Below are 27203 nucleotides of genomic sequence, written 5' to 3' on the forward strand. Positions count from 1 at the left end.
TGTGACAAAAAATGACAAAAAACTTATTTAAAAAAATGACAAAAAAGTTGAATAACCCTCCAAAAAAAGATGGAAAAATATCTGATGACGTGAGGAAAAAGATCCATTTAGATGACTTTTGTAGATCTTAGCTTTCAAATGAGGCGTTACACTGGCCTACAGGATTTGGGTAAAGCTGAACTGGAGAAAATGCTCTCGGTTCAGGCGGGAGTTAAGAGGTTAATACAGCTTTACAAGCGTTTGTTGAACTCGTTGAAAACTCAAGTGAAACTGAAATAAACAGGAATAAAATAAGCATTAACTTCAATGCAAAACCACAACAAAATAAATACACCACAAAATGGCTAATGCCAGAAACTAGCAAACTAGAAAGTTAGCATAGCTGATGCTAATTAGCATTTTTTCTCGATCTTTTCATATCCTAATTAGATCGTTAGCACAGTCCTCTCAGCTCAGACATTTCTAAAGTTCACTAAACACATCAAACTTACAGACGTTGCTTTGGAAGGTGTGAATAAAGACGTAGAACACAGGATCAAGTTTGGGCCGGACAGACAGGTTTTGCTTCTGCTACCCATAATGCATTGCAACTTCAAAATAAAGTTCAGCGAAACCGATGCAGACTGTGTGTGTAGAAATTATCTTTGAACTAAATTACTATTTTTAACATGAATTACAACAGATGAATTAAAACATATTTATTCCTAAATTATTAAGAAGCATTTTTAAAGAAACACTTTTACAAAGGGCAGAACAGTAACGGTGTAAGAGTCTGATTTTGTGGATTTATTGCAATTAAAGTTTCCTTAACCTCTTAACTCCCGCCTGAGCCGAGAGGATCTTTTTCCATCATTTTTTTTGTTGGGTTTTCAACTCATTTTGTTACTTTTTGTCATTTTTTGTCATTTTTTTTTAATTTTTTTATTTTTCTGTCAAATTTTTGTAATTTTTTTGTCACATTTTTGTCATTTTTTTGTCACATTTTTTTTTTTTGTCCATTTTTTGTCAATTTCTTGTGACATTTTTGCCACTTTTTCATACATTATTCGTCACTTTTTTGTCACATTTCCATCATTGTTTTCGTCTCAGTTTTGTTGCTTTTTCACAGCTTTTTTCCTGAAGCTTTAGGATTGGGGTAAAGCCAAACTGGAGAAAATGTGCTCGGTTCAGGTGGGAGTTAAGGGTTAATGCGGGGTTTGCTTCACCCCTTGTTCCCGTCAGACTTTCCTTTTCCGGTCAAATAAACAAACCACAAAACACTGAAAATGCATTTATTTCAGAACAAGATGGCCGCTATAAAAAACAATAAATAAAAATCAGCAAAATGAATGTTTAACAGAACATGAGCAAGTGGCCAAACAACATGTGGACTCTTCATACTAATGAAATAAGCAGAATTCAAAGCACGGTGTGATGATACCAAGACACTTTGTAGACTGGATTCCAATGGAGACTTTGCACATCCCTGACCAGAGGTGGAGTCGCCTGAGCAATTACTCGAGTAAGAGTATCGTTACTTTGGTTTGTGGACAGAGGAGTCGAGCCTGGAGTCCGGTACGTTCACGGAGCTGTAGGTCACGTCCTCGTCTTCAGCTCTGCTCCCGCTCTGAAAAACAAACACCACGTTCCTCACGGGCCTTTGTTTCAGCGGCAGACGGGCTCTCTCACCTCATCGCTCTTTTTCTTCTTCTTTGTGTTGTTGAAATGAACCGCGGCGTAGGTGAGGTCTCCGGGATCTCCCTGTGAGGAACAAAACACACTTATTTAACTCCTTAGCTCCCACCGGAACATTCTCCTGTTCTTCAACTTCTCCAAATCTAAAAGCTTCTTCAAAACAGCGATAAAAAAACAGAAGAAAATGAGGACAAAAACAAAAAAGCACCAAAAGTGAACAAAAAAAGCGACAAAATGACAAAATCTCAACAAAAAAGTGACAAAAGAGCAGCAAAAAATTTAAAAAAATCCAGCAAAAAAGTGACAAAAATCCAGCAAAAAAGTGACAAAAATCCAGCAAAAAAGTGACAAAAATCCAGCGAAAAAGTAACAAAAATCCAGCGAAAAAGTGACAAAAATCCAGCGAAAAAGTGACAAAAATCCAGTAAAAAAGTGACAAAAATCCAGCAAAAAAGTGACAAAAATCCAGCAAAAAAGTGACAAAAATCCATCAAAAAAGTGACAAAAATCCAGCGACAAAGTGACAAAAATCCAGCGAAGAAAAGTGACAAAAATCCAGCGAAAAAGTGACAAAAATCCAGCGAAAAAGTGACAAAAATCCAGCAAAAAAGTGACAAAAATCCAGCAAAAAAGTGACAAAAATCCAGCAAAAAAGTGACAAAAATCCAGCAAAAAAGTGACAAAAATCCAGCAAAAAAGTGACAAAAATCCAGCAAAAAAGTGACAAAAATCCAGCGAAAAAGTGACAAAAATCCAGCGAAAAAGTGACAAAAATACAGCGAAAAAGTGACAAAAATCCAGCAAAAAAGTGACAAAAATCCAGCAAAAAAGTGACAAAAATCCAGCAAAAAAGTGACAAAAATCCAGCAAAAAAGCGACAAAAATCCAGCAAAAAAGCGACAAAAATCCAGCAAAAAAGTGACAAAAATCCAGCAAAAAAGCGACAAAAATCCAGCAAAAAAGTGACAAAAATCCAGCAAAAAAGCGACAAAAATCCAGCGAAAAAGTGACAAAAATCCAGCAAAAAAGTGACAAAAATCCAGCAAAAAAGTGACAAAAATCCAGCGAAAAAGTGACAAAAATCCAGCAAAAAAGTGACAAAAATCCAGCGAAAAAGTGACAAAAATCCAGCGAAAAAGTGACAAAAATCCAGCGAAAAAGTGACAAAAATCCAGCGAAAAAGTGACAAAAATCCAGCAAAAAAGTGACAAAAATCCAGCAAAAAAGCGACAAAAATCCAGCAAAAAAGTGACAAAAATCCAGCGAAAAAGTGACAAAAATCCAGCGAAAAAGTGACAAAAATCCAGCAAAAAAGTGACAAAAATCCAGCAAAAAAGCGACAAAAATCCAGCAAAAAAGTGACAAAAATCCAGCGAAAAAGTGACAAAAATCCAGCAAAAAAGTGACAAAAATCCAGCAAAAAAGTGACAAAAATCCAGCGAAAAAGTGACAAAAATCCAGCGAAAAAGTGACAAAAAGCACTGAAAGGGTGTCAAAAAGTGACAAAAAAAGTCATGAAAATGCGGCAAAAAAAACCAACAACGCAAGGACAAAGATCCATGAAGACGAGCGTTGTAGGTCTTAGCTGGTGGCGTTGCACTGGCCTGGAGGCTGTGACCTTATGGATTTGGGTAGAGCTGAACTGGAGAAAATGCACTCGCTTAAGGCGGGGCTTAAGAGGTTCATATCTGAGCTCAAAGTGGAGAAATGTTGTTGCACTGAACTGTTTTCCTCTGCTCAGGCGAGGGCAGCTGACCGGGGGCCTTCACACAGCTGTAGGTCACGTCCTCCTCCCCGGCTCTGCTCTTCTGGAAAACATTTATTCACATGATCATCAGAAGTCTCCATCCTCCAGACTGTCAGGGAGAATAACGCTCCTCATTCCTCTGCTGCCCCCTAGTGTTACAGCACGTCAGTAACACAACATCTGTACTGGCTTTACATGAGCTCAACTGATAATAAAGTGAATGTAAATATAGTAAATATAAGTGCTGTCGGCTTGGACTCACTCGGTTCTTGGTTTTCTTCTGGTTGATCTGAACGGAGGCGTAGGTGACTCCATCCTCAGGGTTCACCTGAAGGACAAGACCATATCTCAGTCCTTCACACGCCATTTAAAACATTTGATTCAACCTGTTCATGGAACAACTTGTTATGTATAGTTTAGAACCTGCCTCTGTAAATATGACTTACCTGAGCCTTTAGGTTTACAGCTCAGGTTTAAACTGCTTTATATCAAACCCTTTTTCACCACCGCTCACGTTTTGGCGTCGCCCCAACTTGGTTTTATTCGGTCACAGCTTACACTCCCAAGTATGAATGACATGTATGTAAACTTTTGGTTTTGTAAACGTCATATAAAACCGTGTGGAAACTTCTGTCTCTCATACATTCTCCTGGTATTAATGGAAGCCTGTTTCCGCCATGTTAAAACATACAAGCCCAACAGGAAGTCGAAATGACGAGATTTAACCCCCCAATCCAAAAGCTTCTGGAAAAAAGCTGTGAAAATAGCAACAAAACTGAGACAAAAACAATGATGGAAATGTGACAAAAAAGTGAAGAAAAATGGATGAAAAAGTGGCAAAAATGTCACAAAAATGTCACAAGAAATTGACAAAAAAATGAAAAAAAAATTGATTAAAAAAATTACGAAAAAATTACAAAAATGTGACAAAAAATTACAATGTTTTTTTTTTAATGTGACAAAAATGTGATTAAAAAATGACAAAATGTGACAAAAATGTGATAAAAATGTGATAAAAAAAAAATCGACGAAAAAAGGACAAAAATTTAAAAAAAAATGACCAAAAAAAAAGTTACAAAAATGAGTTGAATACCCCACAAAAAAAAAGATCCTCTCGGTTCAGGCCGGAGTTAAGAGGTTAAAATCATAATTCTGTGTCTAAAACACAAAACGTCGAGTTTAAATCTCGAAATTACGAGTTTTTACGATCCGTGATCATAGACGTCAGCCTTATTTTACTTTGAAAATCCGGATGTTGTTGCCGTTCTCTTTCCTGTCTGATGCGTCTGAACTGTGGAGCTTGATCCGGCTGCGCTGAGCTGAAAAACAACTGCTGTTTTGAGGTAAACTCGTCTCCTCTTTGCCTCCGCCATGTCCTATGGATCTTTAACTGTCCCCCCCATGGTCTCCCCAGTGTTTAAGCCCACGCGCTTGATAAAAGGGCGAGGCCGTGGACAATGGCTAGTCTAGGTTAGCCCGGTTAGCATGTGCAGTCGGCCTCATTGTTGATAAAAAGTCTGCAATTAACCACAAATGCGATCCCGACTCAGTGTGTGACCATCTGTAAGGCTGCGTTATGTGGTTACGGCTTTATTGACGTTGTTAGTGCGTAATACGATCCATAATCGGAGCTAGCTGCTAAGACGCTAGCTAGCTCCGGGTGCTAAACAATCAGCTACGGCCAATTGTAATGTGAGTAATAATAAGTAAGTAATAAACCAGCCCGGCTCAGCGTGTGATCATTGTTAACCCCTTAACTCCCACCTGAACAAACACATTTTCTCCAGTTTGACAAAATGTGATAAAAAATTTACAAAACATGACAAAAATGTGACAAAAAAATGTGACAAAATGTGACACAAATGTGACAAAATGTGATAAAAAAAATGACAAAAATGTGACAAGAAAAAGGCAAAAATGTGACAAAATGTGACAAAAAAAACGACAAAAAATGACAAAAATGTGACAAAAAAAATGACAAAAAATGACAAAAATGTGACAAAAAAAATGACAAAATGTGACAAAAATGTGACAAAAAACGACAAAAATGTGACAAAAAAATGACAAAATGTGACAAAAAAACGACAAAAAATGACAAAAATTTGACAAAAAAAATGACAAAATGTGACAAAAAAATGACAAAAAATGACAAAAATGTGACAAAAAAACGACCAAAAAATGACAAAAATTTGACAAAAAAAATGACAAAATGTGACAAAAAAATGACAAAAAATAACAAAAATGTGACAAAAAAATGACAAAAATGTGAAAAAAAAATGACAAAAATGTGACAAAAAATTGGAAAAACAAAACAAAAATTTGACGACAAAATGACAAAAAAGTTACAAAAATGAGTTGAATACCCAACGAAAAAATGATGGAAAAATAATCTGATGACGTGAGGAAAACGATCCTCTCGGTTCAGGCGGGAGTTAAGAGGTTAAAGGGATGCTTTATGTAGAGCTTGTTAGCTCCGGGAGAAAGCCACTCGTCTATGACTCATTGTAGATGAAATATGAGCAATAAACTTCCAAATCAACAAGCCAGGCTCCGTGTGTGATCATTGTTAAACGGTTCTTTATGAGTGTGGTGGTTTTATTGACTTTATTTGTGCATATTTCTCGTTTTCACGTGATGACTCGAGGTTTAGCTTAGCATTAGCTTTCTCCGGAGGCTCTGTGCATCATCAAGGCCCAGCGCAGAACCAGACACTGAAATAAGTGTTCTTGTCACCGGTTTGAATCCTGGGTGTTTCGGTAACAGAAACACTGATGTGTGTCTTTGTAAAAGTCTGCTGTGGCTCCGGTTCACAACACATGAAGCTAATCCTCCATGATGACTCTGTTTACATCTTAGGGCTAGACACTGCGGGGAGGGGGTTCTGCTGAGGAGCAGTGGTTGGTTACTCGGCTGGTGACGAAAGGTCGGAGGCGTATCCTGGAGGTCGAGGGCGTTTCCTGAAGGAATCAGGCGTTTTATCCCTAAAATGGCCGCCATCAGAGTTTTTACAGATTACTCGAAAATACGTGAATGTGCCAAGGCAACACTTCAGGCATGTTTTTAATGAGGGAATGACTTAATAACATGATGTAAAGCTTGAAAAAGTCGATTTTGCATAATACCCCCCCCTTTAACATGTCGGAAACGGGCTTAGTAAAAGATAAGTAAAAGATAATTCGGGTTTCTGCTTTCCACTCTATTTTTTACTCACAGTTCCTCCGTTTGCGTCGCCACTTCCTGAAACACAAAAGATGAAGTTAAGTTAAAAAAAAATCCCCTGTGTGACGTTCAGACAAACTTGTGATTAAGTCTCTCTAACTCTAACTCTAAAGCCTTATTGCACCAGAGTGTTATTTCCACATATGTGAGTGGCCTCGCTCTTAAGGTTTGGAACTTCCCTGTTTAAATGTTGACATACACTGATCAAAGGCGTGAGAAAAGTTCCGTTCCTTCGTAATATTAACCATAAACCAGGTCCAAACATCTGTAGCATTAGTGAAAAGCTAATTCTCCATTAAAACTCTGGCCTCCACCTCAGTTTTACAACACAGGGCAGTGATCTCCAACCTTTTCACTCAGGGAGCCACTTTCTCTCATTCTTTATAGTGAAATGTAATGCTTTATGTTCATGTCCAAACCTCTGCATCTCCTCCAGAGCATCAGCGCCACAAACGCCAGGATCAGAGTCGCCGCTATAACCACGGGGACGGCCACTGTCAGCAGCTGATCTGCAGAAAGAGAAGGAAATGAAGACGAGTGTTTGACCTGATGGAAGAGGCCGTGGTGGATCATGTACGAGTCATCTCTGTGGAGGGACGGGTTTGCTCTGTGATGAGGTTTCTCTTGTCAGTTGTTTTGGTGCTGAGTGATGGGACTGAGGCGCCGGCGCTCGGGGACGTCTCAGGGCCAGGAGTGTTTGTAGGAGTAGTTTTGTCGTCTAAAGAAATAGACAACGTTTCAGTCATAAAGTGTAAGGATTTTTAACCTCTTAACTCCCGCCTGAAGCGAGAGGATCTTTTTCCTCACGTCATCAGATTTTTTTTCCCATCATTTTTTTGTTGGGTATTCAACTCATTTTTGCAACATTTTTGTAATTTTTTCGTAATTTTTTAATATTTTTTTTTTTTACAATTTTTTCGTCAATTTTTTATCAAATTTTTGTACTTTTTTGGTATTTTTTTGTCATCTTTTTTTTTCTTTTTTTTTTTTAATTTCTTGTGACATTTTTACCACTTTTTCATCCATTTTTCGTCACTTTTTTTGTCAAAGTTTTCTCACTTTTTGTCACATTTTTTCGTTGGGTATTCAACTCATTTTTAAAACTTTTTTGTCATTTTGTCGTAAAATTTTTGTTTTTTCAATTTTTTTTAATTTTTTGTCACATTTTTGTCATTTTTTTGTCATTTTTTTGGTCAAATTTTTATCACATTTTGGTCATTTTTTCTTCATTTTTTTGTCAATTTCTTGTGACTTTTTTGTCACATTTCCATCATTGTTTTCGTCTCAGTTTTGTTGCTATTTTCACAGCTTTTTCCCAGAAGCTTTTGGACTGGGGTAAAGCCAAACTGGAGAAAATGTGCTCGGTTCAGGTGGGAGTTAAGGGGTTAAGACAAACTGACCTGTTTTCTGACCTTGAGGAGCTCGAGGGAACAGAGTGACGATCTGATCAGGGAATTTCTGTCTAACTTCACAGCTCAGAGTGTCGTAAAACGGAGACGGAGGAGACGGATCCTTAAAGGAGACCGAGACCGAACAACGAGGGCCAGACGTCTCCAGCTCTGGATGATTTTTGGTCACTTCTTCACCGTCGTTCAACCATTTCACTTCATGGTCGCACAACCCAGGCCCCACAGAGCAGGTGAGAGTCACTCTGTCGTTTTTCTTATCCTGAGACACTGGTGAGAATTAACAAATATCATAAATTAGCTCCTTTTCTTTAAAATGTGACTTTTAAAAGTGAAAAACAGAAAGAGCTTGGGATGCTATATCATAAATTCTGACACACGACAAAAAGTTACCTTGAAATCCATACAAAATTGATCTCGATTAGAGTAGCAAATTGCAATAAGTTTTTTACGCTTAAAGGAAGAACAACAATCTTATTTCAAGTATAAAATTTATAGTGCGATGAGATCTTTTTGTGCTGTTAATCTTTATCTAGGTTCAGAAACATGGTAGATTTTCATTACAGTGAATCTATAACATTCCATCCGAAACTCTATTGGACATCTTGAAAAAATCCTTAAAAGTACTCACAGGATGCTACAAACAGCTGAATTTTGGTTTCTTTGTTGACATCTTCATTTTGTTGACAAGTGTATATTTCAGCCTGTTCCTTTGTGACTCCGTTTAAACGCAGGGAGCAGTTCTGGAGGAGACTCACTGAAGAACTCACTGCCTTGTCTTTCTTCCCCTGAATAAACAAGGCTCTATATTGTGGAGCTTTGCCAATGATCCAGTTTGTGAGGCCACACTGGTTTTGATCAGGAAGAACATTTTCACACAATAAAGTCACGTCATCTCCTTCTCTCACAGTCTGATACTCGAACTGACCTGAAATACCTACAGATTCAACACAGTTACAGAACAAGGTAAGTTAGTTGTTGATGCATCACGTAAACACACACATCCCTCTGCATCGAGAAGTGCTTCCCCTCGAGCTGTTACTCCAGCAGTGTCATTGTTATATTTACTCATGTTTAACCCCTTAACTCCCACCTGAACCGAGCACATTTTCTCCAGTTTGGCTTTACCCCAGTCCAAAAGCTTCTGGAAAAAAGCTGTGAAAATAGCGACGAAACTGAGACGAAAACAATGACGGAAATGTGACAAAAAAGTGAGAAAACATTGACAGAAAAGCGACGAAAAATGGATGAAAAAGTGGCAAAAATGTCACAAAAATGTCACAAGAAATTGACAAAAAATTGACAAAAAAAGAGACAAAAAATGACAAAAATGTGATAAAAATTTGACAAAAAAATTACAAAAATCTGACAAAAATGATAAAATTTGATTAAAAAAATGAAAAAAATGTGATCAAATTTGACAAAATAATTACAAAAAATTGATGAAAAAATGACAAAAATGTGATAAAAATTTGACAAAAATTTGATAAAAATTTGACCAAAAAAAATTACAAAAATGTGACGAAAAATTACAAAAAAATTACAAAAATGTGACGAACATTTTTTACAAAAATTAGACTTTTTTTCTTTTTTTTTTGTATAAATGTGAGAAAAAATGACAAAAAAGTTACAAAAATAAGTTGAATACCCAACAAAAAAATGATGGAAAAAAATCTGATGACCTGAGGAAAAAGATCCTCTCGGTTCAGGCGGGAGTTAAGAGGTTAAACTTCAATATTTTAGATTTTTTATGAAAGACAAACATACACCCTATATGTAAATGTATGCGGCATAAAGAGCCTATAATATACTGTAGGTTGAATTGGAAATATCACAAAACTGTTTTGATATGATAGAAATTCTAAAAAATATTAAAGTTATGAATAATCTGCAAATATTGTACAGTTCGACTAAAGGCTGTTGAAATAAGCACTTCGCTCTTGCACGTCTCATGTTGTTTTGCAAAAGAGGAAGCAAATTTTAAGCAACAGTTATTTCTCAGATTTATTTCTCAGATTAATTCCTGATCTAGTTGAGCGTTAACCCTCTGTCCCCACAGTGACCTGGACGACTGAGACTCACCTGACAGCTGCAGAACCAGGAGCAAAGCCAGTGGAACCGCGGAGCGCAGCATCGCCCCACACTCAGCTGGAACTCAAATGTCACTAACACGTTTGTCTTTTTCACTCCTTCCTTCACTTCACTTCCTCAAATTTGAACGATGCTCATGGTTGTATAAGTTTGTAAAAAAAAAAAAAAAAAAGAGGAAACTGAGTGAGAAATGCAGCAGAAAAGATGAGTCTATTTTTAAAAACTTCTCTTTCTACAGATCGTTCACAGCTGCTCAGAATTTTGTCCATTTTTGGTGTTGAAGTGACCGAGTGTCAGACAAACGTCTCCGAGACCAAATACACTCACTGCAGAAATCTGTCGTCATCGATAATAACATTTGAGTTAAAAAGGTTTAACCTCTTAACTCCCGCCTGAACCGAGAGGATCTTTTTCACGTCATCACATTTTTTTTCCCCATAATTTTTGTAATAAAATTTTTGTCATTTTTTTGTCACATTTTTGTCAATTTTTTATCAAATTTGTGTCATTTTTTGTCAAATTTTTATCAAATTTGTGTCATTTTTTGTCAAATTTTTATCACATTCTTGTCATTTTTTGGGTCATTTTTTATCACATTTTTGAATTTTTTTGGTCATTTTCCATCAAATTTTTATCAAATTTTTGTCACATTTTTGTCATTTTTTTTATCACATTTTTATCATTTTTTGTCACATTTTTGTCATTTTTTGTCACATTTTTAATCACATTCTCGTCATTTTTTTTGTCATTTTTTGTCAAATTTGTGTCATTTTTTGTCACATTTTTGTCACTTTTTGACAATGTTTTCTCTCTTTTTTGTCACATTTCCATCATTGTTTTCGTCTCAGTTTTGTTGCTGTTTTCACACTTTTTTCCCAGAAGCTTTTGGATTGGGGTAAAGCCAAGCTGGAGACAATTTGCTCGGTTCAGGTGGGAGTTAAGGGGTTAAAGCAGTACTAAGTAACTCGTGCCCCTAGAGGCCGTAAGCGCCACTGCAGGTGTCGTACATGTTGTGTTTTTTGCTCATTAATCGTCCGTGACAGTAAATCCTACGCTGACAGAAACGACAAAGGGACAGAGGGATATTGTTCATCCAGTTACACAATGGAGATCCTTTTATTCACTCAAACTTGGCTGTAAATACTGTTTAAGTGGTGCTAGCCCGCAGTTAGCTTTACCCGTTAGCCTGTTAGCTTCTTCTTCATGATTCCATTAGTGTGTATTGCGACTGTGACCCGGTGGCAGCAAAGTTGCAATTGTGGTTTTCTGGCCAGAGACACCAGGGGGCGATGAAAGACCCCCCCAGTCATCCATTAACACTTGTATTTCCCCCAGAGGAACTACGGGAAGGATTTATTAAGGTCAACAAGTTCCTTAGTTCTGCTTTAATCATTGCTCCGCCCCTGGAGCCGCGATCCTCATGGGATTCACGGCTCTTTACTGGGAGCCGAGTCTTTGGGATCTGTTCATTTCAAAGAGCCGTCCAAAAGACTGTCTCTTTTTAATAGAACATTTTAAACTCTTTAACCGAGCACATCAGACTAAAAGCTTCTGAACAGGAGCCCACAGCCTAAACGTCAGAGTAACACCTCATTTGAAAGCTAAGTCCTACAAAGCTGACCTTTTGTTTTTTGTTTGGGGGAGTTCTGGAGTTCCGTCTCTTTGCTTAAGGCTGTAAACAGTTGCATAAATATCCGGGGTTGCACAGCGGATACTTATGCAACTGTAAACACGTCCAAATGTGTCACCGATACCTCAACACTTTTTACGATTCCTATAATCAAATATTCGTCACATTAAACCAAAAAACAAACAAACTATATGTTCATTGATTCCACAAAAGGCTTTTACATTTGTATCGTTTATTTGAGCTGAAACGATGTCTTTATGTCTTATCTAGAGTTTTATAACAGATCTTTGGGCGCAGCATGAAGGAAGAGACTTTAACGGCAGGAAATCCACAAATTCACCGTAGACGATCTGGGGACACAAAACAAAAGCAGCTGTGAGTTAACCTCTTAACTCCCGCCTGAACCCAGAGGATCTTTTTCCCTCACGTCATCACATTTTACATCATTTTTTTGTTGGTATTCAACTAATTTTTGTAACTTTTTTGTCATTTTTTTGTCATTTTTGTCCCATTTTTCGTAAATTTTTCGTAATTTTTGTATCACATTTTGGTCATTTTTTTTTTTCAATTTTTGTCACTTTTTTTTCACATTTTTCTCATTTTTTTGTGCATTTTTTGTCAATTTCTTGTGACATTTTTGTCATTTTTTCGTCATTTTGTCATTTTTTCGTCCATTTATCAAATTTTTGTCATTTTTTTGTCACATTTTTGTCATTTTTCGTCCATTTTTTTAATTAATTTTTTGTCACTTTTTTGTCATTTTTTCGTGAATGTTTTTGTCACATTTTTGTTATTTTTTCTTCATTTTTGTCAATTTTTTGTGACATTTTTGCCACTTTTTCATCCATTTTTCGTCACTTTTTTGTCAATGTTTTCTCACTTTTTTGTCACATTTCCATCATTGTTTTCGTCTCAGTTTTGTTGCTATTTTCACACCTTTTTTCCAGAAGCTTTTGGATTGGGGTAAAGCCAAACTGGAGACAATGTGCTCTGTTCAGGTGGGAGTTAAGGGGTTAATATCCACACTCTAAGGTAAGTTTATTGGTAGGAATTCTCAGCTCTCTCAGCTTTGGCCATAGAATCCACAAATATTTAAATTTAGTCACAAATATTACAAGTATGTGCTTGTTTTTCACCATGAACGGACCTTGTTCCTCCACAAAGGGGCAGCCGAGAAGTAAAAGCATTTTTATTGAACGTTTCTCATTTTGTTTGTCTCGCGCCGACACTTAGGCCGGAAATAGTTCCTTCAAAGTAAAATCCCTGAATCTTAAAAAGTGACAAAAATGTGATAAAATGGTGATTAAAAAAGTAACAAAAATACAAACAAAAAAGTGATTAAAAAAATACCAAAAATGTTTTAAAAAAAATGAATAAAAAAATAAATAAAATAAAATAAAAAAAGGTAAAAAAAAAAAAGGGATAAAAAAAGGACAAAAAAGTGACAAAAAATGATATAAAAAGTGACAATGTGATTAAAAAAAATGTCAAAGTACGAAAAAGTGACAAAAAAATGATTGAAAAAATTATAGAAACGTGACAAAAAGTGACAAAGTTTAAAAATTAAAAAAGTGACAAAAAATTACCAAAAAGTGACATAAAAAGTGCCAAAAAATGTTAAAAAAAAAAAAAAAAAAAAAAGTGATAAAAAATGTAAAAAATATGACCAAAAAGTGATGAAAAGTTGACTCTCTCATTCCAGTCTTTATAATGAAATGCTTTTATGTTCATTTCCAAACCTCTGCATTTCCCCCAGAGCATCAGCGCCACAAACGCCAGGATGAGCATCGCTGCTACAACCACGGGGACGGCCAAGTTTAACAGCAGATCTGCAAGAAGGAAATGAGGAAATGAAGAGGATTGTTCCAGATGTGTAGGTGAATAAAGTGATATAAAGTGACAAAGTGGATCTAAGTGGACACACCACAACAGAGCAGACACATCCATGTCCTATTTGTTGTGGGTGAGTTTTATAACCTGACCCAGCTTTATGCTTGTTCTTTTAAGACAAACTGACATTCATGACCTGGAGGAGCTCGAGGCAACAGAGTGAAGAGCCGATCAGGGAATCTCTGTTTCACTTTGCACCTCAGAGTCTGATCAAACTGAGACGGAGGAAACGGATCCTTAAAGGAGACGGAGACCTCACAGCCAAAGGCAGAGGGAGAGCGAGAGATCCTCAGCTCTTTATTCCCTCCAGTCACTTCATTACTGTAGTTCTGCCACTTCACCTCATGCTGACACGGATGAGGCGTCACGGAGCAGGAGAGAGTCGCTCGGTCGCCTTTCTTTTCCTGAGACACTGGACACAAAAAACAGTCATTTTCCTTTTGAATGTGAGGAGTCTATGATCCGACACACTCACAGGAGGCGACGAACAGCTGGATTTTGGTCTCTGGTTTCTTTGTGCCATTTTGACTTTGCTGACAGGTGTAGATTTCAGCCTGTTCCTTTGTGACTCTGTAAAACCAGGGAGCAGCTCTGGAGGAGACTCACTGAAGAACTCACTGCCTCGTCTCTCTTCCCCTGAATGAACAAGGCTGTGAATCGTGGAAACCTCAGGATGGACCAGTCTGTGAACTCACACTGGTGTTGATCAGGAAGAACATTTTCACACGACAAAGTGGCGTCGTCTCCTTCGATCACAGTCTGATGGTGGATCTGACCTGAAACACCTGCAAATTCAACACAGTTACAGTTTGTTGCATAAACACAAGCTCCCTTTTCTGTCACAAACCCCTAAACTGTTTCTTATCTCAGCAGCCTCGTCGTCAGCGGCTGCGTTTACATGGTCAGAAACATCAGATGACCCACTGCGGACATTGGTGAGTGAATGAGTGACTGGTTCTTACTGTGAAGCTTTGGGCAGTGGCGGCTGGTCCATTATGGGCGGTGGGCGCAGCCCCTCATCAATTTTGCAAATAACATGAAAAGTTTTAGGTTTAGCAAAATCCTAACTTTCTTATGTACAGGTGTTTTTTACACTGGAGTGAGGGGGGCGGAGGTGAAGGAGGTGTCATTTAGTCTGCCTGGTTCATCTTGTGCTGTAACAGCATCATAAATGTGTAGTTTTGTGCTCGGGGCGGCAGGAACAGCGCCCACGCGATCTAACCAATGGCGCTCTGATATGGTATAAAAACGTCACTGTATATCATTAACTCAACCAATCAGAGACGCGCAATAATAATTCTCCGATGGGCGTGGCCTCAGTGCCATCGGGGAATTAACAGGTGAAAGACGAGGAAGCGTCTCTGTAAACAAACGCGAGGAGCAGCTCTGAGCTCACGGACGATCGGAGGAAAATTCTTCTCATTTGAGACGGAGAAGCTTCTGTTGTTTCCTGAGAGGAGGTGAAAGGATTTAGTCAAACTCATGGACTTGGGACGACTTTCTTCACTCAGAAGTCACGTCTAAACAGACTTTCCTGGAGGTAGCATGACGATGCTAACTAGCGCGTCTGCTTTAGCTGCTGCTTGTTTATCTCACACTTTGGGACAACACTCGCTGACTTGGACAGTTCTGTCCCAGGACGTGGACATTTGATGGAGAGAAGATTCAGGACCGTGAGGAGGAGCTACGACAGGAGAGGAGAACGTCATTCATTCACTGAGGGAAACAGAGGAGGAGCTCCAGGTGCTACAGGAGGAGCTCCAGGTGCTACAGGAGGAGGAGCTCCAGGTGCTACAGGAGGAGGAGCTCCAGGTGCTACAGGAGGAGGAGCTCCAGCTACAGGAGGAGCTCCAGGTGCTACAGGAGGAGGAGCTCCAGGTGCTACAGGAGGAGGAGCTCCAGGTGCTACAGGAGGAGGAGCTCCAGGTGCTACAGGAGGAGGAGCTCCAGGTGCTACAGAAGGAGGAGCTCCAGGTGCTACAGGAGGAGGAGCTCCAGGTGCTACAGGAGGAGCTCCAGGTGCTACAGGAGGAGGAGCTCCAGGTGCTACAGGAGGAGCTCCAGGTGCTACAGGAGGAGGAGCTCCAGGTGCTACAGGAGGAGCTCCAGGTGCTACAGGAGGAGCTCCAGGTGCTACAGGAGGAGGAGCTCCAGGTGCTACAGGAGGAGGAGCTCCAGGTGCTACAGGAGGAGCTCCAGGTGCTACAGGAGGAGGAGCTCCAGGTGCTACAGGAGGAGGAGCTCCAGGTGCTACAGGAGGAGCTCCAGGTGCTACAGGAGGAGGAGCTCCAGGTGCTACAGGAGGAGGAGCTCCAGGTGCTACAGGAGGAGCTCCAGGTGCTACAGGAGGAGGAGCTCCATGGGCTACAGGAGGAGCTACAGGTGCTACAGGAGGAGGAGCAGCAGGTGCTACAGGAGGAGGAGCTCCAGGTGCTACAGGAGGAGGTCCAGGTGCTACAGGAGGAGCTCCAGGTGCTACAGGAGGAGCTCCAGGTGCTACAGGAGGAGGAGCAGCAGGTGCTACAGGAGGAGGAGCTCCAGGTGCTACAGGAGGAGCTCCAGGTGCTACAGGAGGAGGAGCAGCAGGTGCTACAGGAGGAGGAGCTCCATGGGCTACAGGAGGAGGTCCAGGTGCTACAGGAGGAGCTCCAGGTGCTACAGGAGGAGCTCCAGGTGCTACAGGAGGAGGAGCAGCAGGTGCTACAGGAGGAGGAGCTCCAGGTGCTACAGGAGGAGCTCCAGGTGCTACAGGAGGAGGAGCAGCAGGTGCTACAGGAGGAGGAGCTCCAGGTGCTACAGGAGGAGCTCCAGGTGCTACAGGAGGAGGAGCTCCAGGTGCTACAGGGGGAGGAGCTCCAGGTGCTACAGGAGGAGGAGCTCCAGGTGCTGCAGGAGGAGCTCCAGGTGCTACAGGAGGAGCTCCAGGTGCTACAGGAGGAGCTTCAGGTGCTACAGGAGGAGGAGCTCCAGGTGCTACAGGAGGAGCTCCAGGTGCTACAGGAGGAGGAGCTCCAGGTGCTACAGGAGGAGGAGCTCCAGGTGCTACAGGAGGAGGAGCTCCAGGTGCTACAGGAGGAGCTCCAGGTGCTACAGGAGGAGGAGCTCCAGGTGCTACAGGTGGAGCTCCAGGTGCTACAGGAGGAGGAGCTCCAGATGCTTCAGGAGGAGGAGCTCCAGGTGCTACAGGAGGAGCTCCAGGTGCTACAGGAGGAGGAGCTCCAGGTGCTACAGGAGGAGGAGCTCCAGGTGCTACAGGAGGAGCTCCAGGTGCTACAGGAGGAGCTCCAGGTGCTACAGGAGGAGCTCCAGGTGCTACAGGAGGAGGAGCTCCAGGTGCTACAGGAGGAGGAGCTCCAGGTGCTACAGGTGGAGGAGCTCCAGGTGCTACAGGAGGAGGAGCTCCAGGTGCTACAGGAGGAGGAGCTCCAGGTGCTACAGGAGGAGGAGCTCCAGGTGCTACAGGAGGAGCTCCAGGTGCTACAGGAGGAGGAGCTCCAGGTGCTACAGGAGGAGCTCCAGGTGCTACAGGAGGAGCTCCAGGTGCTACAGGAGGAGCTCCAGGTGCTACAGGAGGAGCTCCAGGTGCTACAGGAGGAGCTCCAGGTGCTACAGGAGGAGCTCCAGGTGCTACAGGAGGAGGAGCTCCAGGTGCTACAGGAGGAGCTCCAGGTGCTACAGGAGGAGGCGCTCCAGGTGCTACAGGAGGAGGAGCTCCAGATGCTACAGGAGGAGGAGCTCCAGGTGCTACAGGAGGAGGAGCTCCAGGTGCTACAGGAGGAGGAGCTCCAGGTGCTACAGGAGGAGCTCCAGGTGCTACAGGAGGAGCTCCAGGTGCTACAGGAGGAGGAGCTCCAGGTGCTACAGGAGGAGGAGCTCCAGGTGCTACAGGAAGAGGAGCTCCAGGTGCTACAGGAGGAGGAGCTCCAGGTGCTACAGGAGGAGGAGCTCCAGATGCTACAGGAGGAGCTCCAGGTGCTACAGGAGGAGGAGCTCCAGGTGCTACAGGAGGAGCTCCAGGTGCTACAGGAGGAGGAGCTCCAGATGCTACAGGAGGAGCTCCAGGTGCTACAGGAGGAGGAGCTCCAGATGCTACAGGAGGAGCTCCAGGTGCTACAGGAGGAGGAGCTCCAGGTGCTACAGGTGGAGGAGCTCCAGGTGCTACAGGAGGAGGAGCTCCAGGTGCTACAGGAGGAGCTCCAGGTGCTACAGGAGGAGGAGCTCCAGGTGCTACAGGAGGAGGAGCTCCAGGTGCTACAGGAGGAGGAGCTCCAGGTGCTACAGGAGGAGCTCCAGGTGCTACAGGAGGAGGAGCTCCAGGTGCTACAGGAGGAGGAGCTCCAGGTGCTACAGGAGGAGGAGCTCCAGGTGCTACAGGAGGAGCTCCAGGTGCTACAGGTGGAGGAGCTCCAGGTGCTACAGGAGGAGCTCCAGGTGCTACAGGTGGAGGAGCTCCAGGTGCTACAGGAGGAGGAGCTCCAGGTGCTACAGGAGGAGCTCCAGGTGCTACAGGAGGAGCTCCAGGTGCTACAGGAGGAGGAGCTCCAGGTGCTACAGGAGGAGGTCCAGGTGCTACAGGTGGAGCTCCAGGTGCTACAGGTGGAGCTCCAGGTGCTACAGGAGGAGCTCCAGGTGCTACAGGAGGAGCTCCAGGTGCTACAGGAGGAGGAGCTCCAGGTGCTACAGGAGGAGCTCCAGGTGCTACAGGAGGAGGAGCTCCAGGTGCTACAGGAGGAGGAGCTCCAGGTGCTACAGGAGGAGGAGCTCCAGGTGCTACAGGAGGAGCTCCAGGTGCTACAGGAGGAGCTCCAGGTGCTACAGGAGGAGGAGCTCCAGGTGCTACAGGAGGAGGAGCTCCAGGTGCTACAGGAGGAGGACTCTCGTCTGTACGTGAGCTGCACATTGTTTCTGATGGATCATTTGTCTGACGGTTTATACGGGTTTAAACCTGTGGCTCTGAGGCTCATAATGAAACCACAGCAGATCTGGGACTAAAACTGTTCATGAAATCAAAGAGGAAACACCTCCTGCCTTTGTTCTGGTTCTGTTGGTGCAAAACACAAATATGTATAGTGACTATCGTTACACTTTAGTCAGAAATTATTTATTTTTTTGTTGAATAAAACAATAAGTTGTGAATATATTCTACATATTATAATAATATTAAATGCCTCAAAGATAACTTTCTTTTTTAAGTTAAAAACAATGTTTGTAAATATCTTCTACAATATAATTGAAGGTAGGTCGAGGCCACAGCCCCCCCTGGTTTTCACATCACCAGCCGCCACTGGCTTTGGGCCTGATAAAGGTAGAAAAGTGCTACATAAGTTGAGTCCATTTACATTTGAACGACTAAAGGCTGTTGAAATAAGCACTTCGCTCTGTCTCAAAGCTGTCGTTTTAAGAGGAAGCAAATCTCGACACAGGAGCACGTTTCGACAGCCTGGGAAAACCCGCGCTGGGCCAATCACAGGACGAGGAGCGACGAAGACGCTATTCCACACACGGAAGCTTGTAGTTTGTTTACGGATAAAACAATGAAGAAAAAGTTTCTTTACGGATCCAACATGACAGCAGCGACTCCATCTTTGGATCAAGCAGGTCATTTTCTAGCCAGGCTGACGTTTCGACAGAACACCAGCTCATTTCGACTCCTGCCCCTGGTGGTTCACTACGTTCACTACAAAGAACAAAGATCAAAATCCTGATAAAACTTTCCCGATGGCTCACACTCAGACACGACACCAGGTCATCACATCCATTCATTCACACAATGTCTTTTTACACATGAGTCGAGACATTTGTAACTTGATCCACCTCTGAACTGCAGTCAGGCATTTGATCAACCCCTTAACTCCCACCTGAACCGAGCACATTCTCTCCAGTTTGGCTTTACCCCAATCCAAAAGCTTCTGGAAAAAAGCAACAAAACTGAGACGAAAACAATGATGGAAATGTGACCCAAAAAAGTGACGAAAAATGGATGACAAAGTGGCAAAAATGTCACAAGAAATTGACAAAAAATGGGCCAAAAAATACAAAAAATGGACAAAAATGTGATAAAAAAATGACAAAAAATTGACAAAATAATTTTAAAAAAATGACAAAAAAGCTACAAAAATGAGTTGAATACCCATCAAAAAAATGATGGGAAAAAAATGTGATAACGTGAGGAATGTCTTACTGTCACACAATGACTAGAATCGACAGATTTTCCCTGAATTTAAGTCTGACCGGTCAGAGCCGGTGAAGTAAAACCAATGACCCATGACCTCAGCGTTAACCCTCTGTCCCCACAGTGACCTGGACGACTGAGACTCACCTGACAGCTGCAGAACCAGGAGCAAAGCCAGTGGAACCGCGGAGCGCAGCATCGCCCCACACTCAGCTGGAACTCAAATGTCACCAACACGTTTGTCTTTTTCACTCCTTCCTTCACTTCACTTCCTCAAAATCACAACGTCCAATAAAAACACTTTCAAACATCACAAAGAGGATTCACTTCAAACCCACGTCTCACTTTACATTCGTCATATTGACCCAAACATACGTTCATCGATCCATAAAAGAACATTTCTTTTGAATTTGTCTCATTTATTTGAGGTCGTTTCCTTATATGGTCATGTCCTGTAGCGTTTCTAACAGATCTGTGGCTGTAACAGGAAGGAAGAGACTTGACTGATGAGATTTAAGCTTTAATGGCAGTAAATCCACAAATTCACAGTAAGAGCTGGAGAAACACAAAGAAAACAGCTGTGAGTTCAGATCCAGACTTTTACAACCGTGACCTTGAACAAACCTCTGAACTGAGCACGTCTTCCCCAGTTTGACTTTACCCAAATCTAAAAGCTTCTTCGAAAAAAAAAGTGTTGAAAAGACAACAAAAAAGAGGTGAACCTGAGCTTTGGCCATAGAATAGACAAATATACAAGACCGGAAGTGGCTCTTTCAAAATAAATCCCTGTGTCTTAAACAGGAAGTGAACCGTGACTGATCTCAAATCCCAAAATAAAATAAAAGTAAAACAACAGGACGTGACTCGGACACGACTGAAAATGAGCAAAACAAACGTGATTGAATAAACACACACGATAATCAGTTCCACAAACAGACTCAGTTTTCAGACGGCTGTGAGTGGAATCTGACGGAGACAGAAGGCTCTGCCACGTCCTCATAGACCACAGCGCCCCCTGTGTTCACCTGCGGAAACACACGGCCCTTTAGAAAGAATGGACTGATGTAATAATGAGCCAAAACAATATGACAGAGAAGCTTTTTACACAGACGACCATCAGATCAATGACAGGAGTAAACCAGGACTAAACTGGGACTAAACCAGGACTAAACTGGGACTAAACCAGGACTAAACTGGGACTAAACTGGGACTAAACTGGGACTAAACCAGGACTAAACTGGGGCTAAACCAGGACTAAACTGGGGCTAAACCAGGACTAAACCAGGACTAAACTGGGGCTAAACCAGGACTAAACCAGGACTAAACTGGGACTAAACCAGGACTAAACTGGGACTAAACCAGGACTAAACTGGGCCTAAACCGGGACTAAACTGGGACTAAACCAGGACTAAACTGGGACTAAACTGGGACTAAACCAGGACTAAACTGGGGCTAAACCAGGACTAAACTGGGACTAAACCAGGACTAAACTGGGACTAAACCAGGCCTAAACTGGGGCTAAACCAGGACTAAACTGGGCCTAATCTGGGGCTAAACCAGGACTAAACTGGGCCAAAACTGGGCCTAAACTGGGGCTAAACCAGGACTAAACTGGGGCTAACAGACGTGTCAGACTCACGTTGGTGCGGCTCCTCTCAGACGCTCCTCTCCCTGAAACAGACAAACGTTTAGCTCCGACAGAAATGGGCCGATGATGATGATGATGATGATGATGATGATGATGATGAGGGGACTGACCTTTGACCCTGGCGTAGAGGTGAAGAGCAGCCACAGAGAGGAGCAGCATCACCAGCCCCACGATCAGCAGCACGTTTTTGATCAGGTGACCTGATACGACACACAAATATTATATGTAGTCGTATATGTTACCGTGATGTGAGATATAAACTGTATGAACTGTATATTTTGGCTGCTCTCCTCACCTGTGTCTGTGGGGGGCGTCGCCACAGAAGAACCTACAGTCGCCACAGAAGAACCTACAGTCGCCACAGAAGAACCTACAGTCGCCACAGAAGAACCTACAGTCGCTGCCGTCGTCGTTTTATCGTCTATAAACCAACAAATAATTACTTGTTTTCTCAGGAAACAGAAAAAGTTGAATATTTCTCACCTGGAGCTCGAGGGAACAGAGTGAAGATCTGATCTGTCAATCTCTGTCTAACTTCACACTTCAGAGTCTTGTAAAACGGAGACGGAGGAGACGGATCCTTAAAGGAGACCGAGGCCCAACAGTCGGAGCGAGAGCGAGACATCTGCAGCTCTTCATTATCTCCGGTCACTTCTTCATTGTTGTTCAACCATTTCACTTGATGGTTGCAGAACCAAGGCACCACGGAGCAGGTGAGAGTCACTCTGTCGTCTTTCTTTTCCTGAGACACTGGAGAGAATAATGCACAATAACAGAGAACCAGTTATTTTGTTGTAGTGATTTGCAGTGAATGAAAAGCAGTATCGGACATCAACCTACAAATCAAACGTATACTCACAGGATGCTACGAACAGCTGAATTTTGGTTTCTGTTCTGCCATTTTGATCTTGTTGACAGGTGTACTGTTCAGCCTGTTCCTTTGTGACTCTGTGTAAAACCAGGGAGCAGTTCTGGAGGAGACTCATTGAAGAACTCACTGCATCGTTTTTCTTTCCATTTATAAACAAGGCTTTATATCGTGAATCTTTGCCAATGAACCAGTCTGTGAGGCCACACTGGTTTTGATCAGGAAGAACATTTTCACACAATAAAGTGACGTCATCTCCTTCTCTCACAGTCTGATACTCGAACTGACCTGAAATACCTACAGATTCAACACAGTTACAGAACAAGGTAAGTTAGTTGTTGATGCATCACGTAAACACACACATCCCTCTGCATCGAGAAGTGCTTCCCCTCGAGCTGTTACTCCATCAGTGTCATTGTTATATTTACTCATGTTTAACCCCTTAACTCCCACCTGAACCGAGCACTTTTTCTCCAGTTTGGCTTTACCCCAATCCAAAAGCTTCTGGAAAAAAGCTGTGAAAATAGCGACAAAACTGAGACGAAAACAATGACGGAAATGTGACAAAAAAGTGAGAAAACATTGACAAAAAAGCGACGAAAAATTGATGAAAAAGTGGCAAAAATGTCACAAAAATGTCACAAGAAATTGACAAAAAAGGGACGAAAAAATGACAAAAATGTGACACAAAAATGACAAAAATGGGATAAAAAAATTGACATAAAAATGACAAAAAATTGACAAAAAAAATGACAAAAAATTGACAAAAAAATTACAAAAAAATGACGAAAAAAATGACAAAAATGTGACAAAAAATGTTCAGGCGGGAGTTAAGAGATTAAACTTCAATATTTTGGATTTTTTATGAAAGACAAACATACACTCTATATGTAAATGTATGCGGCATAAAGAGCCTATAATATACTGTAGGTTGAATTGGAAATATCACAAAACTGTTTTGATATGATAGAAATTCTAAAAAATATGAAAGTTATGAATAATCTGCAAATATTGTACAGTTTGACTAAAGGCTGTTGAAATAAGCACTTCGCTCTTGCACGTCTCATGTTGTTTTGCAAAAGAGGAAGCAAATTTTAAGCAACAGTTATTTCTCAGATTTATTTCTCAGATTAATTCCTGATCTAGTTGAGCGTTAACCCTCTGTCCCCACAGTGACCTGGACGACTGAGACTCACCTGACAGCTGCAGAACCAGGAGCAAAGCCAGTGGAACCGCGGAGCGCAGCATCGCCCCACACTCAGCTGGAACTCAAATGTCACTAACACGTTTGTCTTTTTCACTCCTTCCTTCACTTCACTTCCTCAAATTTGAACGATGCTCATGGTTGTATAAGTTTGTAAAAAAAAAAAAAAAGAGGAAACTGAGTGAGAAATGCAGCAGAAAAGATGAGTCTATTTATAAGAACTTCTCTTTCTACAGATCGTTCACAGCTGCTCAGGATTTTTACCGTTTTTGGTGTTGAAGTGACAAACGTCTCTGAGACCAAATACACTCACTGCAGAAATCTGTCGTCATCAATAATAACATTTGAGTTAAAAAGGTTTAACCTCTTAACTCCCGCCTGAACCGAGAGGATCTTTTTTCACGTCATCACATTTTTTTTCCATAATTTTGTTGTAATTTTTTGTCACATTTTTTCGTCAATTTTTAATGAAATTTTTCTCATTTTTTGTCACATTTTTGTAATTTTTTTTGTCAATTATTTGTCAATTTCTTGTGACATTTTTGCCACTTTTTCAACAATTTTTCGTCACTTTTTTGTCAATGTTTTCTCTCTTTTTTTGTCACATTTATATCATTGTTTTCGTCTCAGTTTTGTTGCTTTTTCACAGCTTTTTTCCAGAAGATTTTGGATTGGGGTAAAGCCAAACTGGAGAAAATGTGCTCGGTTCAGGTGGGAGTTAAGGGGTTAAAGCAGTACTAAGTAACTCTTGCCCCTAGAGGCCATAAGCGTCACTGCAGGTTTACATGTTGTGTTTTTTGCTCATTAATCGTCCGTGAGAGTAAATACTACGCTGACAGAAACGACAAAAAAACGATAAAGTGGATCTAAGTGGACACACCACAACAGAGCAGACACATCCATGAGTCCTTTTTGTGGGTGAGTTTTATAACCTGACCCAGCTTTATGCTTGTTCTTTTAAGACAAACTGACCTTCATGACCTGGAGGAGCTCGAGGCAACAGAGTGAAGAGCCGATCAGGGAATCTCTGTTTCACTTTGCACCTCAGAGTCTGATAAAACTGAGACGGAGGAAACGGATCCTTAAAGGAGACGGAGACCTCACAGCCAAAGGCAGAGGGAGAGCGAGAGATCCTCAGCTCTTTATTCCCTCCAGTCACTTCATTACTGTAGTTCTGCCACTTCACCTCATGCTGACACGGATGAGGCGTCACGGAGCAGGAGAGAGTCGCTCGGTCGCCTTTCTTTTCCTGAGACACTGGACACAAAACAGTCATTTTCCTTTTGAATGTGAGGAGTCTATGATCCGACATACTCACAGGAGGCGACGAACAGCTGGATTTTGGTCTCTGGTTTCTTTGTGCCATTTTGACTTTGCTGACAGGTGTAGATTTCAGCCTGTTCCTTTGTGACTCTGTGTAAAACCAGGGAGCAGCTCTGGAGGAGACTCACTGAAGAACTCACTGCCTCGTCTCTCTTCCCCTGAATGAACAAGGCTGTGAATCGTGGAAACCTCAGGATGGACCAGTCTGTGAACTCACACTGGTGTTGATCAGGAAGAACATTTTCACACGACAAAGTGGCGTCGTCTCCTTCGATCACAGTCTGATGGTGGATCTGACCTGAAACACCTGCAAATTTAACATACCGTAAATGCTCTAATATAGGCCGGGGCCTTTATTTACTCATGGGCATCGAGGACCAGGCCTTTATTGGAACCAGGCCACAATTAGAGACAGGCCTTTATTTCTATTTGAGCAAAACGGACGACCAGGAAAACGAAGAAAAACGAGATTTGTGTCCATTTGCACCTAAAATATTAGGTTCATTTATTAACATTTCAAACCCTCTCCCAGCGGCTGGAACATTGACGCCTTTTATTTTGTCGGGACAACAGGAAGTGTTTCGTTGCTGTTAGCGGAGCTTTGACATCAATGTCACTGCACGTTTCTGTTTCGTTTTTACCGCGGACCGGATTATTTGTTGTTATCTTGTGTAAAGGCGAGTTTAGACGGAGCGTTTGTGTTTGTGATCGATCATGAGACTGACCCGAGAGAAGACGAGACGCTCGCGCTGATGAGAGGAGTTATTTTGAGGCGCGGGACTGACCTGCACACGGAGCAGCTGGACGTGCTTTGAAGACGCGATGGTGACTTTATTAAAACCCTGGAGGGTCACACAACATTTGTTTCCAAATATAGTCAGAGATTTGAAAAGTGGCTAAATCTGTGTCAAAGTTACGCTCGGATCAGCTCCTCCGCAGCGTCTCCATCGGCCCGGGTTCCCGTTTGTTACTTCCTGCACGTGAGTTTTCATTTACACCAGTATGAGACAAATTCCTAACATGGGGAATATTTCTACTGTTATAGTTTCTAATAAAAGCCCCGGCCTGTTTTAGAGACCGGCTTTAATTTGCCTCCGCCAGCCGCAAACCCGGCGACTGTCAGAGACCCGGCCTCTGTCAGAGACCCGGCCTCTGTCAGAGACCCGGCCACTAATGGAATACAGGCCAGTATTAGAGAATTTACGATAGCTACAGTTTGTTGCTGATGCGTCACAAACACAAGCTCTCTTTTCTGTCACAAACCCGGAAACTGTTTCTTATCTCAGCAGCCTCGTCGTCAGCGGCTGCGTTTACATGGTCAGAAACATCAGATGACCCACTGCGGACATTGGTGAGTGACTGGTTCTTACTGTGAAGCGCTTTGGGCCTGATAAAGGTAGAAAAGTGCTACATAAGTTGAGTCCATTTACATTTGAACGACTAAAGGCTGTTGAAATAAGCACTTCGCTCTGTCTCAAAGCTATCGTTTTAAGAGGAAGCAAATCTCGACACAGGAGCACGTTTCGACAGCCTGGGAAAACCCGCGCTGGGCCAATCACAGGACGAGGAGCGACGGCGGGATATGTGACACAAAAATGACACAAAAATGACAAAAATGTGACAAAAATTTGATAAAGAAATTGACGAAAAAATGACAAAAATGTGACAAAAAACGACAAAAATTTGAGAAAAATTTGACAATAAAATTACTAAAAATTTACTAAAAATGTGACGAAAAAAATAATAAAATGTGATTAAAATTTGACCAAAAAAAAAGACAAAAATGTGACGAAATGAGACAAAAATTCGATACAAAATTGATGAAAAATTAAAAAAAAAATATTCAAATTTGACCCTAAAAAAAGAGAAAAAAGGGGGGGAAAAATGAGTTTAATACCCAACAAAAAAATGATGGAAAAAATTCTGATGGCGTGAGGAAAAAGATCCTCTCGGTTCAGGCGGGAGTTAAGAGGTTAAACAGAGTTGTAGCAGCGACCCCTGTTTTAATGTCTTTCTGTCACACAATGACTAGAATCGACAGATTTTCCCTGAATTTAAGTCTGACCGGTCAGAGCCGGTGAAGTAAAACCAATGACCCATGACCTCAGCGTTAACCCTCTGTCCCCACAGTGACCTGGACGACTGAGACTCACCTGACAGCTGCAGAACCAGGAGCAAAGCCAGTGGAACCGCGGAGCGCAGCATCGCCCCACACTCAGCTGGAACTCAAATGTCACTAACACGTTTGTATTTTTCACTCCTTCCTTCACTTCACCTCCTCAAAATCACAACAATCCTTATATGGTCATGTTCTGTAGCGTTTCTAACAGA

The 27203-nt window shown here is 41.9% G+C and overlaps 1 protein-coding gene across 1 annotated transcript; it reads right to left on the reverse strand.

Annotated features, from left to right (window-relative positions):
- Positions 1-1513: 1513 nt before the first annotated feature.
- LOC306975093 (uncharacterized protein) lies at positions 1514-23597 on the reverse strand (the record flags this gene model as incomplete). Its single annotated transcript, XM_079572514.1, has 9 exons — positions 23542-23597; positions 22337-22642; positions 8041-8316; positions 7060-7149; positions 6633-6658; positions 3684-3749; positions 3399-3482; positions 1669-1740; positions 1514-1606 (listed from the first exon to the last, which is right to left on the reverse strand). The coding sequence occupies exons 1-9, from the start codon at positions 23591-23593 to the stop codon at positions 1514-1516; spliced, it is 1065 nt and encodes a 354-aa protein (XP_079428640.1). The 5' UTR covers positions 23594-23597.
- Positions 23598-27203: the final 3606 nt, after the last annotated feature.

Source organism: Gobius niger (genome assembly GCF_951799975.1).
Source record: "Gobius niger genome assembly, chromosome: 15".
Lineage (NCBI taxonomy): Eukaryota > Metazoa > Chordata > Actinopteri > Gobiiformes > Gobiidae > Gobius > Gobius niger.